Source organism: Cynocephalus volans, chromosome 6 (assembly GCF_027409185.1).
Source record: "Cynocephalus volans isolate mCynVol1 chromosome 6, mCynVol1.pri, whole genome shotgun sequence".
Taxonomy (NCBI): domain Eukaryota; kingdom Metazoa; phylum Chordata; class Mammalia; order Dermoptera; family Cynocephalidae; genus Cynocephalus; species Cynocephalus volans.
The window spans coordinates 138,597,803-138,615,668 of NC_084465.1; the positions used below are offsets into that span (position 1 = coordinate 138,597,803).

Consider the following 17,866-nt stretch of genomic DNA (forward strand, 5'->3'; position numbering starts at 1 on the left):
TGAGATATCACTTGCAGCTTTTTATCATATAATACTAAGCTGATTGGCATATCCACTCTGTCTCAGAATAATAAATTACAGAAAAGTACATTGTTTTGATATTTTCTTTATTTTTCAAAAGGATGTATAGGCTCAGAAAAAATACAATTTATTAGAAAGATTTGCATTTTAATATAAGATTTCAAGGCAAAAATCCAGAAATGTGAGACTTGGTGGTTATAATCTGAAATATTCTGGTTTTGTCTTCTTTGTCTTATAAAGTGATTTAGCATATACATAGGAAAGAAAAAATTGGTCAAAGCCTATGGTTCTTTCAACCTAGCAAATTCATTGTGTTCCTAGAAAATAAAATTGGACAAATAACTAACTTAACCTGTTTTAAAGTTAAAACTTAAAAATTTTCTCACCTCTTAATTGAGGGAAATGGTAAATACTAAAAATGGAGAAGGCTGTTAAAATGCTTAGATTTCAGCTTGAAAATTGTCCAGCTGCTACTTCAGTCTATTTGTAGTCCCTTTCAAATATAGTAGAATGTCTGTAAAGATGGAAAATGTCATTGAATTCATGTTTTGAAGCAAAAGTATTTCCAAAAGAGCTGATTTACTGGTACTGGAGACAAAAGGAAAAAGGAAAAAAATAAAACAAAACAAAAAAAACCCCAAACCACTACATAATATGGGGCAGACAGCTGTATTGCAGTTGTTATAAATCATATCCAAAAACTAGCTATGTTTTGGTAAAACCTTCTCTTCTAGAAAGTAGACCTAACACAGACTTTGCAATATGATCATGCTAACTGTAGCTCTTTCAACAAATGGGTGCAACTCTAAGTTATTGTGTTAAGTGCAATAGGAAAAATGTATGCTATTCCCTAGAAGACATAGATATCTCAAAATTTTCAATTTTCTGAAATTTATTATGTTTAAACTCAAGTACACTTTTATATTTTTAAATTAAGTATATTTCTTCACATCAAGTCACAGGAAAAACATATGTATTGTTATCTAGAGATAAATATAAAGAAAAACTATGTATATTAGTGAAATTATTCACTCATTTGAAATATGTTTAATATTGGTAATAATGTATCAAGGACTAGGGATGTTAAAAATATTGGTTTTATATACTTAATTATCAGTGCAGGAATGGCTGTAGGGAGGGAAGTGTAGTACAAAATAAGTTGGAAAATCTGTTTGATCACAAAGATTACATTAGTGTAGCATGAAGTTTATCATATTCATTACAACAAATTCACAGAGCAAGGAGTTAGAACACTGAGTCCATCTGGAGCCTGAGCCATCTACTTGTGAAATTTTCCATAAGACAGATGTGCAGGTGGTTTGGTTTCCCTGTGGCTTACAGATATGGAAGAAGATCAGATTAAACCAGACTAATCTCTGCTTCTTTGCAAGTTCAAACTTTAGTTACTTGCATTTCACTTTCACAGTTTTTTTTCACCTGCAAATGTTTGAGTATTTTGTGTACGTGTGTATGTGTGTGTGTGTGTGTGTGTGTGTGTGTGTGTGTGTGTGGAGAGACTTAAATCTATAATTGCTACCAGTTTTTAGCTTTATTAGAGATCAAAACATATATACATATATAAGCTTCTCACTGGATTGAATGCTTTTATTCCCTGCAATTTCATATGTTGATACCCTAATCCTCAATGTAGTGGGGAAAAAGGCATTCGGAGAATAAGATCCCCCACCAAACAAGCAAAAAATTAATTTTGTTGCATCAGTCTGTCACAAAATAAATTATGTAAATGCAAACCTCAGAAATAGACAAAATGAACTCAAAAAGAGCTGTGCTGTAAAAGGAAACAGACAGCAAAGAAAATGGCAAATAAATGGGTAAATCTAAATATTCCAGTGGATGGTGTGTAATGCAGCTAGAATATTTACATACTGATGTGAAGTATAGAAAGTGACGAAATTACTTTGGAAAACAGTTGGCATTCTCTACTAAAGTTGGAGTTGTGCATATTCTTTGACCAAGCAATCTCACTCCTAGATATATCAAGAAAAATGTACAAAACAAACAAGCAAAACCCCAAAGAAAATCATCTCAGCAATCATTAGTGGTAGAATGGATAAATGACATGTTATATATTCATATAGTGAAATATAAAGCAGTCAAAATGACAGAACTCTAAAACACTCACTAACATGGATGAATACACAATTTAGAGAAAAAAATTAAGTTGCAGAGAATATACAGAGAAAGGTTCCATTCACCTAAAGTTCAAAAACTAAACATCATTTTATTTATTTAAAAAGGACCTACATTCAGTCTCTACTTTAAGAATTTTAAAATATTAATTTCTTTAATCATATAATGATCTAATAAGATAAGAACTATAAGAGGTTGTTTGGTACACCTGCAGATGAGAGAAATGATAAAAGTAAATAAAAGCAAAGAAACAAAAACACGAAATTCAGTGTGCTGCTAATGTTAAGAATTGGGCAATGAGTGTGTTGAATATCCTAAGGCAGTTAAGGAGAATGGATTAATTCTTGAATAATCAACAGAGATAAAAGTCAATATATGTTGGGAAAAATTGCAAGTCCAAAATATACTATTTATACAAAAAAATTTTAAGACAAAATAAGTGTATATTTTAAATAAAAATATTTTTGAGATAGAGATACATAAACATGCACAGAGAAGACTCAATATTGTCCAGATGCTCAGTCCTTTACAACGTGAATTATACATTCAATCCAATACCAATCAAATTTCAGCAAGTGATTTTGTAGGTACACTGATTCTAAAGTTTATATGGAGAGGCAAAATACTCAGCATAGCCAATTCAATGTTGAAAGAGAAGAACAAAGCTGGAGGACTGATACTACCCAACTTCAAGATTTACTGTAAGGCTTCAGTATTCAACACAGTGTGCTATTGGTGAAAGAACAGACAAATAGGTCGCTGGAAGAGAATAGACAGACCAGCAATAGACTCACATAAATATAATCAACCAATCTTGACAAAGGAACAAAGGCACTACAATGGAGAAAAGAGTCTTTTCAACAAATGGTACTGGAGCAACTGGATATCTAGATGCAAAAATCTGAATCTAGACACAGGTCGTACATTCTTCACAAAAATTAACTCAATGTGGATCATAGACCTAAATGTAAAATGCAAAACTATTAAACTTCTAGAAGATAACATATGAACAAATCTAGATGACCATGGATTTGGTGATAACGTTTTGGATACAACACCAAATTTACGATCCATGAAAGAAGTAATTGGCAAGCAGAAATTCATTAAAATTAAAAACTTTTGTTCTGCAAAAATACTGTCAGGAGAACAAGAAAGCAAATCCCAGACTGATAGAAAGTATTTGCAAAAGATATATCTGATAAAGGATTCTTATCTAAAATATACAAGGAATTCTTAACTCTCAACAATAAGAAAATTAACAACCTGATTAAAAATGGATAAAAGACCTGAACAGACACCTCACTAAAGTTAAAAAAGGTGGCAAATAAGCCCATCGAAATATGTTCAACTTCATATGTTATCAGAGAATTGAGAATTAGAACACCAGTAATATACATTACATACCATTTATAATGGTCCAGATCCAAAACAATGACAACACCAAATGTGGTGAGTATGTGGAGCAATAGGAATTTGCATTTATTGCTGGTGTGAATGCCAAATAGTACAGTCAGTATGGAAGAGGTTTGATATTTTCCTATAAAATTAAACATACTCTTACCATATGATCCATCAATCACACACCCTAGTATTTACCCAAATGAGGTGAAAAACCTATATCCACACACAATCCTGAATGTAGATGTTTATAGCAACGTTATTTATAATTACCAAAATTTGGTAGGTAATTATACCTTCAAGGTAATTATACCTAAATAAACTGTGACACATCCAGAGAACGAAATATTATTTAGCACTGAATAAAAGAGCTATCAATCCACAAAAAGACATGGAAAAAACTTACATATGTATCCCTAAGTGAAAGTCAAATTAAAAAGGCAACATACTGTACAAATACAACAATATGACATTCTGGAAAAGATAAAAATATGGAGATAGTAAAAGGATTAGTAGTTGCCAGTGTTTAGGGCAGAGGTTGGCATGAATAGGTGGAGCACAGAGGATTTTTAGAGCAGTGAAACTATAATGTATGATACTATAGTGGTGGATACATGTCATTATACTTTTCAAAACCCATGGAATATACAGCAATAAGAGTGAACTCCAATGTAACTCTGACATGTGATGTTGATAGTGGGGGTGGCTAGGAGGGCGTTGGGATACACAGTATATGGGAACTCTTCATACCTTGCACTCAATTATTCAGTGAACGTAGAACTGCTCTAAATAATAAAGCCTATTAGAAATAGCTAAACAAACAGTAATGTCATCAGGGTGGCTGAATGGGAAGCCCCATACACTCTTTCTTCTACAGAGACACCACCTAACAACAGTAAATGGACCGCTTGCCTTGTTGAGAAACCTAGTAAACAGGTTCCTGTACCCCAGGTGAGAATAAAGTCAACCACATCCAAATCTGGTGGGGAAATTTATGACCCTCTTTTACCAGAGCTCCTCCTTCTAGCACAGCGTGATACAACTGGGCAAAAACTCCAAATTCCAGACTCTTCCTGAGGAGGGAAAGAGATGAGTAGAACATACATCCAATGTTCTGATTTTTTGTTGGCTGTTCATCAGATTGGTTTCTGTCTCTCTCAAATCGAAGTGCTGACAAGAAAGAGGTGTCAGATTGGGGGTTGCTGAGAGCAAAAAGATATACAAATGGCCAGTAAGCATATGAAAAATACTCAACATCACTAATTATAAGGGAAATGCACATCAAAATTGCAATGAGATATCACCCCAAACCCACTAGGATGGCCACTATCAAAAGAATGGAAAATAACAAGTGTTGGTGAGGATGCGGAGAAATTCAAACTCTTGTGCACTGTTGGTGTAAATGTAAATTGGTGCAGCCATTATGGAAAGCAGCATGGCAGTTCCTCAAAATTTAAAAATAGAAATACCCAATGATGCAGCAATCCTACTTTCAGATGTATATTTAAAAGAATACAAAGCAAGATCTGGAAGAGATATTTGCACACGCTTGTTCATTGCAGCATTATTCACAATAGCCAAGAAGTGGAAGAGCCCAAATGTCCCCTAACAGATGAGTGGATAAAGAGAATGTAGTATATACCTACAATGAAATATTATGCAGTCTTAAAGAAGGAAACCCTGCCACATGCTACAACATGGATGCCTAGGACTGAATGTTTGTGTTGCTCCAAAATTCATATGTTGAAGTCCTAACCCCCAACACAATGGTATTTGATATGGGGACTTTGGGAGGCAATCAGGTCATGAGGTTTGAGCCCTCGTGAGTGGGATCAATACCTTTGTAGGAGACAGGAGAGAGTTTTTTCTCTCTCTTCTCTCCACCATATGAAGATACAAAAAGAAAACGGCCATGTGCAGAACAGGAAGTAAGCCTTCACCAGACACCAGTTCTCCTGGCTCCTTGATCTTGGACTTCCCAGCCTCCAGAAATGGGAGAAATAAATGGTGGTTATTTAAGCCACCCAGTCTGTGATAATTTATTATAGCAGCTTGAACTGAGACATTGGATGAATCTTAAGGACATTATGCTAAGTTAAATAAGCCAGTCACACACACACACACACACACACACACACACACACACACACACACACACACAGAAAACGGGGGGGGGAGGAAGAAGATATAACAACCACAATTACTTGAAGTTGATACGACAAGCAAACAGAAAGGACATTGTTGGGGGGGAGGGGGGAGGGAGAAGGGAGGGAGGTTTTGGTGATGGGGAGCAATAATCAGCCACAATGTATATCGACAAAATAAAATTTAAAAAAAAATAAATTAATTAAATAATAAATAAATAAATAAATAAATAAATAAATAAATAAATAAATAAGCCAGTCACAAAAGAAAAAAATACTGTATGATTCAACTCATATGAAGTATTTAGTGTAGTCAAAAATCATAGAAATAGATATAGAAAGGTGATTGCCAAGGGCTGGGGGAGGAGATAGGGCAAATTAGTGTTCGATGCATATACAGTTTCAGTTTTGCAAGATGAAAAAGCTCTAAAGACCTGTTGCACGACAGTGTGAATATGCTTAACCACTGAACTGTATATCAAAAATGGTTAATAGGGTAAATTCATTGTTGTATGTGTTTTTTACTACAATAAAAATAATGATAATTAGAAAACGTACATGGAAAAATACATATTGGTACAAACTGGTATTTGGATAAGAGCTCCCTCCAGAGGCATTGGAGGAGGGGTGGAAAGAGGAAGAATGGGGTGTGGTTTTATATAAAGGCTTGCCCTTCCTTCCTTCCTTCCTTCCTTCCTTCCTTCCTTCCTTCCTTCCTTCCTTTGTTAGCACAAGGATTTGAATTAATGCTTTAATCTTAGTGGTGGGGTCATGTGTCTACTACATTATTTTCTTAATTTCTTTGAACATTTTAAATGATTCATAATTAAAGACAATTCAAACAAGCAAACAAAAGAAAAAAAAAACAAAGATGCAATTGAACCTGAAGCTGTTCAATTAATGTCTTCTTTGTCTCAAGCGGATATATCTCTGGACTTGTACAAGGTGCCATTCAATTTCCTGGGCTTAGGTCTTGCCCTAAAATGCTCTTCTCTGGAGGGAAAAACAATCCAATCAGAAAAGAATAAATCCTATGTAGCTGTGTCTAGATGTGCATTATGGAGCAAGCAGTAAGGCAAAACAATCAGTGAAAAACATCTCATGTATGTTGCATTTAGCTGCCTGTTGTAGTTTCTGTGATTAAGGCAATGTAATTAATTATAAATTTCTATCCCCGTAAATACTCATAATGTGTAACAATGCCAAGAATATGAAAATATTTGTGATCCACTCCTGTCTAGGCTTTTTATTCTTCTAGTGGTATGTATTTACCCTGAGCTTGGAACACAAACTTACCCATTCTCTTTTAAAATGAACATGTTTCAAAATGGCTGTCTAAATTAGAGCATAGAACACATTTCCTAGGGAAAATGACAATCATCTCTGTGGGACTCCAATATGCAGCCTTGGTCTTAAACTAAAATCATATTATCTAACATATGGAATGAACCAGCTTGGATCAGAATGTGCTAGAGTGAAAGTATATGCCATCATGCTTTAGATAAAGGTAAACACTCGTTTGAACCTATCCAAAGTATATCACTTTCTGGGTGACATTCCTGGTATAGGACATACAAATAAAAAGATTTTATGCATTTTCTAATAATGCATTTTAATTATGTAGTGTGATTTCAGTAAAACTATATAAATGAATTATGCTTTGTATGGTCACAACAAATTTAGTGATTAAATTAGAAAATGATTTTTTTTAAGAACTTGTATTTAAACATTTGGGAGGGATGATTTTCAAAGTAATCTATTCTGTATATTCCATGGAAGCATGTAAAATATCTGGCCATTGGACGTTTTGCAAGTCTCAGCAAATTCTCTCAGAAATGACTTACATAATCTTATTGTAACTTTATATTGAAGTAATTTTTAAATTAAGTTTAGTGGGTTTTTTCCCCCTCTGATTCAAACTGTGTCCTTCAAGATCTTCAAAATTATCAGCATTCAAAATAATTAAATAATTCTCCCTTTTAAATCTTTTACAATTTTATAATAACAGTGAATGCATCATGTTTCTATGGGAGCTGATAATTTTCATCTCTAATTGGGTTCCTATTTTTGTTGACTGACTTAGATGTGGGTATATCCAACTATAGGATGGTGGACTCTCTGACCTGCTAGGGTCTGCTTTTCTAGACTGTTATTGACTTCCTATTTTGGAATGGAAAATATTTACTTTTCCTACAAACTGACTCCTTCTCATATATCTTGTGTATCTAATCTCAGAGAATAGTTTTTTTTTTTTTTGACTGGTAAGGGGATTGCAACCCTTTGCACGGTGTGGTCTGCACCATGCTCAGCCAGTGAGCGCACTGGCCATCCCTGTATAGGATCCGAACCCGCGGTCTTGGCGCTCCCAGAGCCGCACTCTCCCGAGTGAGCCACGGGGCCGGCCCTCAGAGAATAGTATAATTATCTATTTATTAATCTATTCATCATTTTTAACTCATCTCTATTGGGGCAGAACACTTTTTCATTGGTCTTAGTCTCTCTTTTCATATAAATTAGCTGTAGTAGACTATATTCCTTGTCTCATCACTCCCTTATTCACCCCTTCCCAGGGAAAGGAAGAGGAACAATGGATTGGTGAGTTTGCAAGGAGAACCTGAGCATGCATACCTCGTCCCTCAATTCCTCCTTTCTTTTTGGAGATAACTAGCTACAGGAAGCATGAGATCTGGATAACTCCTCCTTGCTATAGTTCCACACAGAGAGGCCTGGAAATTCCAGGCCCAGTGTATAACTTAGAGTCTGTTTATTTCTGGGTTTCATATTTTAGAAGACAACTTGTCTATAAATATAGGGCATCTTCTCCAGTATCAGCTTCATCCATAAAAATTTGATATTTTGATCTACTCTCTGGCATGCACTTCAATCTTAGTTCTTAATTGCTTCAGAACTTGAGCCAAGAAATAAAATACTACATATTGAACATTCTTTAAATTCCCAACAACACCCAAATCCCCAGTTCTCTAGGTGCTGGATGTTTAATATTGCTTAGATCTACGCCGTCTCTGCTTTGGTTTATTAGTTGCCTGGATTAAAGAAAGAGCATAACTATTCTCTCTTCCTTATGTCAGAGCCACCTCCAATCCAACCTCCACAGTAATGTCAGAAAAATATTTCTTGGAGTAGAAATCTTATATCTTGGTTTTCCTCCACAGCTTTTTGTGTTTATTTCAGACTCCTAAGTTGCTCTCTCATATCTCTTATGACCTGGTAACTGTCTAGTCTGTAGTTTCATACATGATGACTCAATCACAAGCATTCTTACCATACCAAATATTCTTTACAATATTGAATGCAGAGCATACTTAGAAAACTTCATCATGTAAAGTATTTAAAGCAATAAAAACCCTGCTAAATGATGCCCGTGTATTATTTCTTATCAAGGTAATCTGCCAGTGGACCTTCCAACTCCAACAGAAACTTCAGTTCCTGTAACACTACCTCCACACAATTGCACAGACGATGAATTTGTCTGCATGTCCAATGGTCACTGTGTTGAAAAAATTCAGAAGTGTGATTTTAGATATGACTGCCATGACAAATCAGATGAATCATCTTGTGGTAGGTGAATTTCTAAATTTTGTATTAAATATAGCCATAAAACAGATAAGAAAATATTTGCATAATCTTTAAGTAGCACAGCCTAGTGTTACAGATAGAAAGTTTCAACTTGGCTTAGAGCAATTTCTTAATGTGAGAGTTATTTGTGTAGAAAATTATAGTAGAATTAGAATGCATTTTTCCACCAAGCTCAACAATAGGTAAGTGTCTTTAGATTAAGGTTCTGGATTCAATATTTTTGTTTTCATGAACTTGACCATCATTTACTAGCTCTTCTCTATCCATTCCCCTTCTTGTCTCTACTACTCACACTATTACATAAGGAATGTTTAAGGAGAGAGCATTATAACACCCTTTAATTAGATTAATTCATCCAAATTTTGCCATTGCCAAATGCACATATAATATGAATATTATATCAAATATGCAGTTTATGAGTGTATTAGTCTGTTTTCGTTGCTTATGACAGAATACCTGAAATTGAGTAACTTATAAAAAAAATAAAATTTATTTCTTATAGTTTTAGAGGCTGAGGAGTCCAAAGTCCAGGGAACACATCTGGGGAGGGCCTTCTTTAATGGGTAGTGACACAGGGTGTCACATAGAGAATAGCTGAGCAAGAGAGCTCACCTCCTCACCTGCTCTCCTTCTAAAGCCATCAGAACCATGCCCATGAACACCCATTAAACCATCAAAGGATTAATCCATTCATGAGGGTACAATCCTCACAATCTAATCACCTCTTAAAAGGCCCCACCTTTAAACTACCATAATAGGATTCTCTACCTTCCTGACATTGTTACAATGGAGATTAGGTTCAATGATTTTTGGAGGGACATTCAATTCATAGCAATGAGAAAACCAATTTTAATACAGATGAGACCTTCAATCCCTGTGTCCCAGTAAAAGATAATTTTTGTTTATTGTTACCTGCCGATCCATGGCCTTTTCTAATTGGGCCAAAGGCAAATTATTTAATTTGAAAGTGAACATTTCAGCCAAATGTACAGTCTGAGAGGAGAAAAATTAATCTGTGTCTGAATGGGTGAAGCACCAGATCAGAAGGAATAAATGCTTTGTAACATCTTCTCCTGTCCTGCTCTTTATTGAGTAGTATGTGAATTAACTGTACTATAATGTTTCTCAAGTATCTTGATAATGTTAAGGGTTTGGAACATACAGATAAAACAGAGTATCATGAAATTCTTATCTGTTTTTGCCACCTTTGTCAAGGAATTCTGGTACTTAAGAAATCAAATAAAGTTTACATTTATTCTTTAACCCCCCCCCCCAAAATGCTTCTTAATATACACCATAAATTAATTATCTAATCTAGACTAAAAATTTCAGAAAATCAAAGCTGACTCACTATTAACTCATGTCAGCCAGGAATTTATACTATGCATCACAGAATAGAAGATTTTGTGGTGTTCAGACTTTCTCTTGGAAAGGCACTAAAATCCTCTTATGATCATATATAAATTGTCGTGTCTGTAAAACTTTACACAAAATCTAATTAATTATACATAATGAATATCATAAGTGAATACTGAATTTCTTCTTAGCTCAACTTTGCCATTTTAGTAATGTCACTTATGACGAGATGGGAAGTTTTGATAAATTCTTTAAATGTCTACTAATAAATTATTATTTTTAAATTACAGAGATTTAAAAATTTTGAATAAATATGAATTGAATTATTACCATTTCATTTATGAACAAACTGTGATCTTGCCTCTTTCTCAGACTGTTTGTAAGATGAAATATCATGGTAAATCTGCTTGTAAACTATGGTCATACATTTTCCAATTTTCTTTTAAATTATGCTAAGAACACTTAACATGAGATCTATCCTCTTAATAAATTTTACAGCATATAATACATTATTGTTAGCTCTAGGTACAATGCTGTATAGCAGATCTCCAGAGCCTATTCATCTTGCTTGACTGATATGTTATGCCCTCTAATTGTTTTTTCTAAAGTCTATCATACTTATCTTTTTAATGATATAAAAACAAGATCCAATTGAATCCTAAATCTATTAACCAGATAAATATAATTAAATAATCTATACTCATATCAGAGATTAAATAACACTTTTTTTTGATGGAGTGTTTTCTTCTCAGATTTTACATTAACTCATCTATCCAAGACTCTAAATGGTGGTACAATTTGTCATTGTTAACAATTAATCATTGTTAACAATGATGTCATTGTTCATGTCATTTAAAAGCTGTAGTGCACACCAGCTTTTCTATAATACACACAAGAGCTCATTGAATTGTATTCAAGTAGTAGAGGATTTAAGATGAACAAACACATGAACACATTGAAAGAGACAGAGAGAAAAAGAGAATTCTGAAAACATTTTCACACACAACCTATGTATTTTAAAAAATCACTGGACTTGTAATTTCCTGCGACATTAAACTACAATCATTATGGGAATCTTAAAAACTTTCAAGAAAACAGATCCAGTATAAAAGTTATCATAAACATTATTGTCTTGATCTTACATAGTTTGGAAATTGCTATAACTCTAGAGACTGAGCTAAAGTTTAGCTTGGTAACATTACTGTGAAAAAAGGTGAACAAACTTGTCAGAACTTGGAGGTTATGCAAGCAATGTAAATGCTATCTGAGAAGAGACTGGCAATGCTAAAATTGCTGCTTTAGGAGTTAATTAAAATCCCAGCTCTTCATGAAAGGAAATTATTAGTATATGCATTTGTTCTCATGTACTATACATGTTTGAATAGAATAAAACTAGATTTTTTGAAACTCTTCTAGTGAGTATACGAACTCCCTAATTCTTTTAACAATGCTTAAAAGTTAGACTGTAATAAAAAAGACCAAGAGTAAGAAAGTGCTGCTGCAGGTAGACATCATCATTTATTGACATATTTATTGTGATTAGCTCATCTTTTCTTTGTTCCACCCTATCCAAGTTATGGAAGTTTGCAGCTTTGAGAAGGAAAACCTGTGTAAATGGTATCAGCCAATCCCAGTTAATTTACTTCAAGATTCAAACACATTCAGGTGGGGACTTGGTAATGGGATCGGTATTCATCCTGGGGAAGAAAACCACAGGCCCTCGGTGGATCATACAAAGTAAGTAACCATGTATTTTGGACATTTCTCTTGTTTAGTAAGCAGCTCCCAAATTCCTGCCCTCCCACCTTATCCTAGTCCAGGCTATTGAAAAGATGAATGTTTAAGTTAAAGAATGAGAGGGCTGAGTGTATTTATTATTTCATAAAGCACTGAAAGAAAAATTCAATTAAAAAAGTAATAAATGATCTCGCGAATGTTATAGACACCAGAGAAAAGCATTAGTAATTAGACAAAAATAATTTGTAATATTGTGACTCCTTGAAAAATGCTGTTAATATGTTGTTTTCAAAATTATCTCTTCATTTCTTTACTCCCTAAGTTTCTTCCCTCCATTTCCTCCGTTTCTGTCTCTTTTTTCTCCTCTTTGTCCCTTTCTTGTCCTACTTTCCATCTCTCCTTCTGCCCACAGCCCTACCCCTTTCATTCTTTCTCCTCTTTCTCACTGTTGTGTGTTTTTTATACACATAAATGTGCAGATTTTCTATATAGATGTATAGATGGATTGCTTTGTGTTATGCAATAAACCATGCCATTAAATATCCATCTACAACATGATTTTGCATTTCTCTGTAAGAACTTGCAGTAATTTACTAATCTGTTCCCAACTCATAGACTTCCCAGTTAATTTTATTTTATCCCAATATTATAAAATTGCTGCAAACTAAAAATGTCTACTGTGTGACAAACACTGTCTGGGCACTGGAGATATAAACCAGTGAATGAAACATATGATCCTCCTCTCCTGAGGGAGATGGGCAATAAGCTAATAATATAGCTTGTCGCAGATGGCGACAAGGGCTATAAAGGGTTAGTGAGTGACGGATGGGTTCTTTCTGAATGGAGCCCAAATGGAAAGGCCCTGAGCTGCGACCATGCGGGAAGACCAGTGTGGCTGGAACAGGATAAGCAAGGACAAGTCCACATCAAATGCAGTTTTCTGCTTTATTATGCTGACTATTGCATCTTTTGTCTGTTTTCTTTTTTTACATCTTTTTGTCCATTTTTTATTTTTACTTTTGTGAAATGTGTGAATATTTTATAGCTCATAAGCATGTTCTCTATATTTTATGAATCAACTCATTTTATTGTTTATTGTTTTCCTCTTTATTTTGTGTATCATGTGTTTCAAACTAATATTTATCACAGTGATTGCATGCACATAGTCTGAAAAGTCAAAGAAGATTGAGTCTTATAATGACAAACTGCTGTCCTTCTTGCAGCAAGTCCAATCCAATTCCCTGGAGATATCCTGTTACATCTTAAGATGGTGTAATTACTCATCTATATTTTTCTAACTTTTATTAGAAACTGAGTTATAGGTAGCAAGTTTACATTTATAAAATAATATACTTACATAGCCATTTTTTTTCAGACTTTAGACTTTATCAATTGACTTCCTGTTACAAAGAATGAAACCTCTATACCCCTTCCCAACTTTCTACTTCTCTCCCCCATCTTGCCAATGTATATAAATATACAAACACGATTTTGTTTAATTTTTTAGCTTAGCAGTATTCTGATTTTGTTTTTCATTTCTGAGCTAGATATGGCATGATGATTTTTTCCTTTGTTTATAATATTTTTGTTTATATTGAAACAAATAACTGCTTCATTTTAAAATTTTTCTTAGATGTTTTATGTACTTAATGCTCTTTTCCCCAATATCCATGTTGTTTTCCAATTGTTAAGTGTATAACATAACCCTTCTCCCCAACCCCTCTTTTTCTATTGAGGTCTCCCTCCGAAGTCCTTTGCCTGTTTGTCCTACACATCTCTCTCTATTCTGCAGCACAGTTGTTTTCCTGATACATCCCTTCAGCCACTATATGGGGCTGAATCTCCAGATTTTTTTTTCTTTTTCTTTTTTATGGTTATAAATTTTACTTTTTAATAAAACTGGATGGGCTATTTTTATTGTCTTTTTTATTATTACTATTTTTATTTGTACATATTTATGGGGTGTAGAGTTAACTATCAGTATTTGTGTACAGCATGTGATGATTAAATCAATATTATTAGCATGTTCATCATTACAAATCGTAATTGCTTTTTGTGTCCCTCACCCTATTACTCCCTATCCCCACCTCCCTCTCACTTTCCCACCTCTGGTAACTATAGGCCTGTCTCTCCACCTGAAAATTCAATGTTTTATTATGGTCTTTCTTTGTTTCTTAGCTCCGACTTATGAGTGAGGATGTGCAGTATTTCTCTTTCTGTGCCTGGCTTATTTCACTTAACGTAATTTTCTCCAAGTTCATCCATGTTGCTGCAAATGGCAGAATTTCATTCTTTTTTATGGCAGAGTAGTATTCCATTGTGTATATGTACCACATTTTCCATATCAAGTCATTTGCTGATGGACATTTAGGTTGGTTTGATATATCGGCTATTGTAAATAGAGCTGCAATAAATATGCAAGTCCTTCAACACAATGATTTCCATTCCTTTGGGTATAGACCCAAAAGTGTGAATCCCCAGATTTCCAAATACCATGACTTTCTGTTTCTTGGTTAAGACCTTTACTTTCTATATTATCTCTGTTTTCTCTATGCTCTCTTTTCCTGTTTGTTTGGGTGTCTTTTTGGTATAATAGAGGTTTTTCTCAATTGTCTGATGATCCTTGGATCTCCATTAATGTTTAAGAGTAAGGCCCTTAAAGGTTAATTTGAAGCTCTCTACAGGACAGCAGGGCCTTATGTGGCAGTGTTCACTGTCCTGTGGTAAGTTCACCATATTTTATTAGATTTCTCCATGGTGTTTTTTGAAATAGGGATGTTTTCCATTTTAAGTTGTCAAATTTGTCTTTTCCTTAATATTTTTTTCCTTAAATGCTATGTGTTTTTTCTACCTTAAAATTATATAGTTATTCAACTTATTTATATATACATAATTATTCAACCTAGTTTTTATTAAAGCCCGTTTATAAGGAGCAAAATCTAAGACCGATGGAAGTAGTCTTAGAAGAATATCTTAGGAGAGGATATTCCTTGCAATTTAACAAGCAGGGAGAAAGAATGTATTGGGGGTAACTCAGGTGAATTGATTAATTTAAAAAAAAATAGGCAATATGACATGCAAAACAACAATAGTGATATTTTGCAAATTAATGGATTTTTTTCTGTTTCTCCAGCTATAATCTTTCAAGAACTCATCTTTCTCTGGCTTCTCTTTCACCTGTTAACTTCTCTTTAAACTTTCTTTGTTAATTTCCCTCTCACATTTCTGTGCTTAAAATTAGTTTAATTTGGGATTCTGTTATTTCATTTTATTTTTTGTCATCATTTATTTTGGTCTTTTCTTTCAAGAATCCATAGCTAATATCTTTTGCCTATTTTGTAATCCACATGTGTGTGGAGTATTCATATCCTACAAGATCCCATCCTTTCTCCTTTCATTCTGATGATTTCAGGGAAGTGTTATTACACACGATAAAGGGAATTCCCATTTATATTACAAAGACTCCTCAAAATCTTTATGCCTTTGACACCCTTCTCCGCAGTTAAAGTTTCAGAACCTCCAGCTTCTGCAAAGAAACTAATTGTGTGTATACAAGGGTACTTCAAAAGTTCATGTAGAAATAGGATTAAAACATAATACAAACCTTTCCATGAATTGTCAGATTCATGATTGTATGGGCCAAAATAGCCTTCTTTAGACTGAATTACCCCCTCCCCTTTTTCTGAGTACTCTTTTGTCATTGTTTTTGTTCTACTAAAACGATTCCAGTTTTACCATCATTTAATTTAAATGTTAGCAGCAGAGCTGCCCAAAGTATATAGAATAACACTTACTAGTACTGCTTTATTTTGATCATGTTTTGTCAGTGAGCAAGTCATTTTTGAAATTTCCATATATAAATTTTTCTTGTGCTGCTTCTGACTCACAAAAAAACGAAGGGTAATTTCAGAAAGTTTCCATGGCTTTTATGAATAAATCACATCACACTTAATAATCCATACTTCTTTAAAAATAAAAGGCAGACTAGAATCTCACGTGTAAGTGCTGAAAGTGTAAATAGAAATATGTGAACACACTACTCCAATAGCTTGTTTGTATATTTCCCAACCTGCACTGCCTCCAATACACTGCAAATTCCCTGAAGAATCTCAGAGACTGTGATTTCCCAAATTGTTGCATTATTTTTAGGTGTCTGGTGTATAATAAGTCTCAATAATTATTTGCTAAATGAATTGGTTGCTGATTAGCATCAATATATTTATGCTTCATAATTATAGGCTACATGGCACAAAATTAACCGTATTTAAACAAGAATACTTACTAATCAGGTAATTTTATCATATGTGCTCTACATGACAGTAAACCATGCAGAGGAAATAGCCCTTAAGCTTCTGTCTCTCTTGTCTCCCTCTTCCTTTCTCTCTAGGTTCCTTCCTCAGCCAATGACGGTTTGATGTTTTTTACTTTGCAGAAAGAGTTCTTATGCCTCAAATATCCTACTCTATGGCTTGTAGGAAAATGCCAAGCTCACTTTTCCAAGTTTTGTTTTTTATATATAAAGGGGAGCGTTTCTTATTTAGAAAATGCTTTTCTCTTTCTGGTGTCTGGCTCTAGAAATTTAAAAGCCAGATTTTAAGGCCATTGTTTCTGGAAGAGTTTTCAAGACAAGTTTTGAAAATTGAAAAGCTATACTATGCCAGTTATTTCTTTCTCTTCACATTCTGTAATCCTGGCACTCCTTAAGGCAAAGACTGCTTGTGGATAAATATGGTAAAGATTGTTTATTAGCAAGTACAAAAGAAGAAAAAAAAAACAACTTAATACATTTTAAAATATCTTCTGGCTTCCTATACTTCATGAAATGGTAAAAAGTCTAGAAAAGTCATGACGGGGTAGGAATATATGGGAAAAATTTCATTGTGTAATTGAGTTTTAGACAAGGTCTTCAAATATATTCTTTTCATCAAGAAACTGAAATAATATGTTAAATGCATTTGATATTTCCAGTGACATTGTACTTTTTTTATCCACACTTTAATAAACTAGGCTTTGTGTGCCTTAAGTGAATTCTGAGATATAAAATTTGGGTTTCCTTTTCCTCTTTTTTTTTTTTTTTTTGTTTGGGGGGAGTTAACACCATTCCATTCAGGTAGTTCCTTCAACATTTTAATGTGAATTAGAAAACATCATTTCTTCTAGCGCTAGGCATTTGCAGCACAGATCTTGGTGAGGAGATTTTCTCTTTATCCTGCTCAGCCAGGCCCAACTGAAGGCACCTGGCATCATGTTTTCCTAGGATTGTAATCCAGGTAGATAGAAATAAATATTGTTGTCAACTATAGTCCAATAAAATAATAAAGTAACATTCATTCATTATAAATAGCATCTGTTGCAATTTGCATGTCTTTTTGAGGTTGGGGTTGGATGAGGATTTAATTTTTTTTTAGTGATCCAGTGAAAGGGAACATTTAGTAAAAAAGTTTTTTTTTCTTAGCATTTTG

The 17,866-nt window shown here is 34.0% G+C and overlaps 1 protein-coding gene across 1 annotated transcript in view; it reads left to right on the plus strand.

Moving 5' to 3' along the window:
* Positions 1 to 17,866, plus strand: part of MALRD1 (MAM and LDL receptor class A domain containing 1) — a 632,630-nt gene that overhangs the window by 187,801 nt on the left and 426,963 nt on the right. Inside the window, exons 20-21 of the mRNA XM_063101139.1 lie at positions 9,117 to 9,293; positions 12,242 to 12,404. Coding sequence (XP_062957209.1) covers positions 9,117 to 9,293; positions 12,242 to 12,404 — 340 coding nt within the window. The remainder of the gene's footprint in view (positions 1 to 9,116; positions 9,294 to 12,241; positions 12,405 to 17,866) is intronic.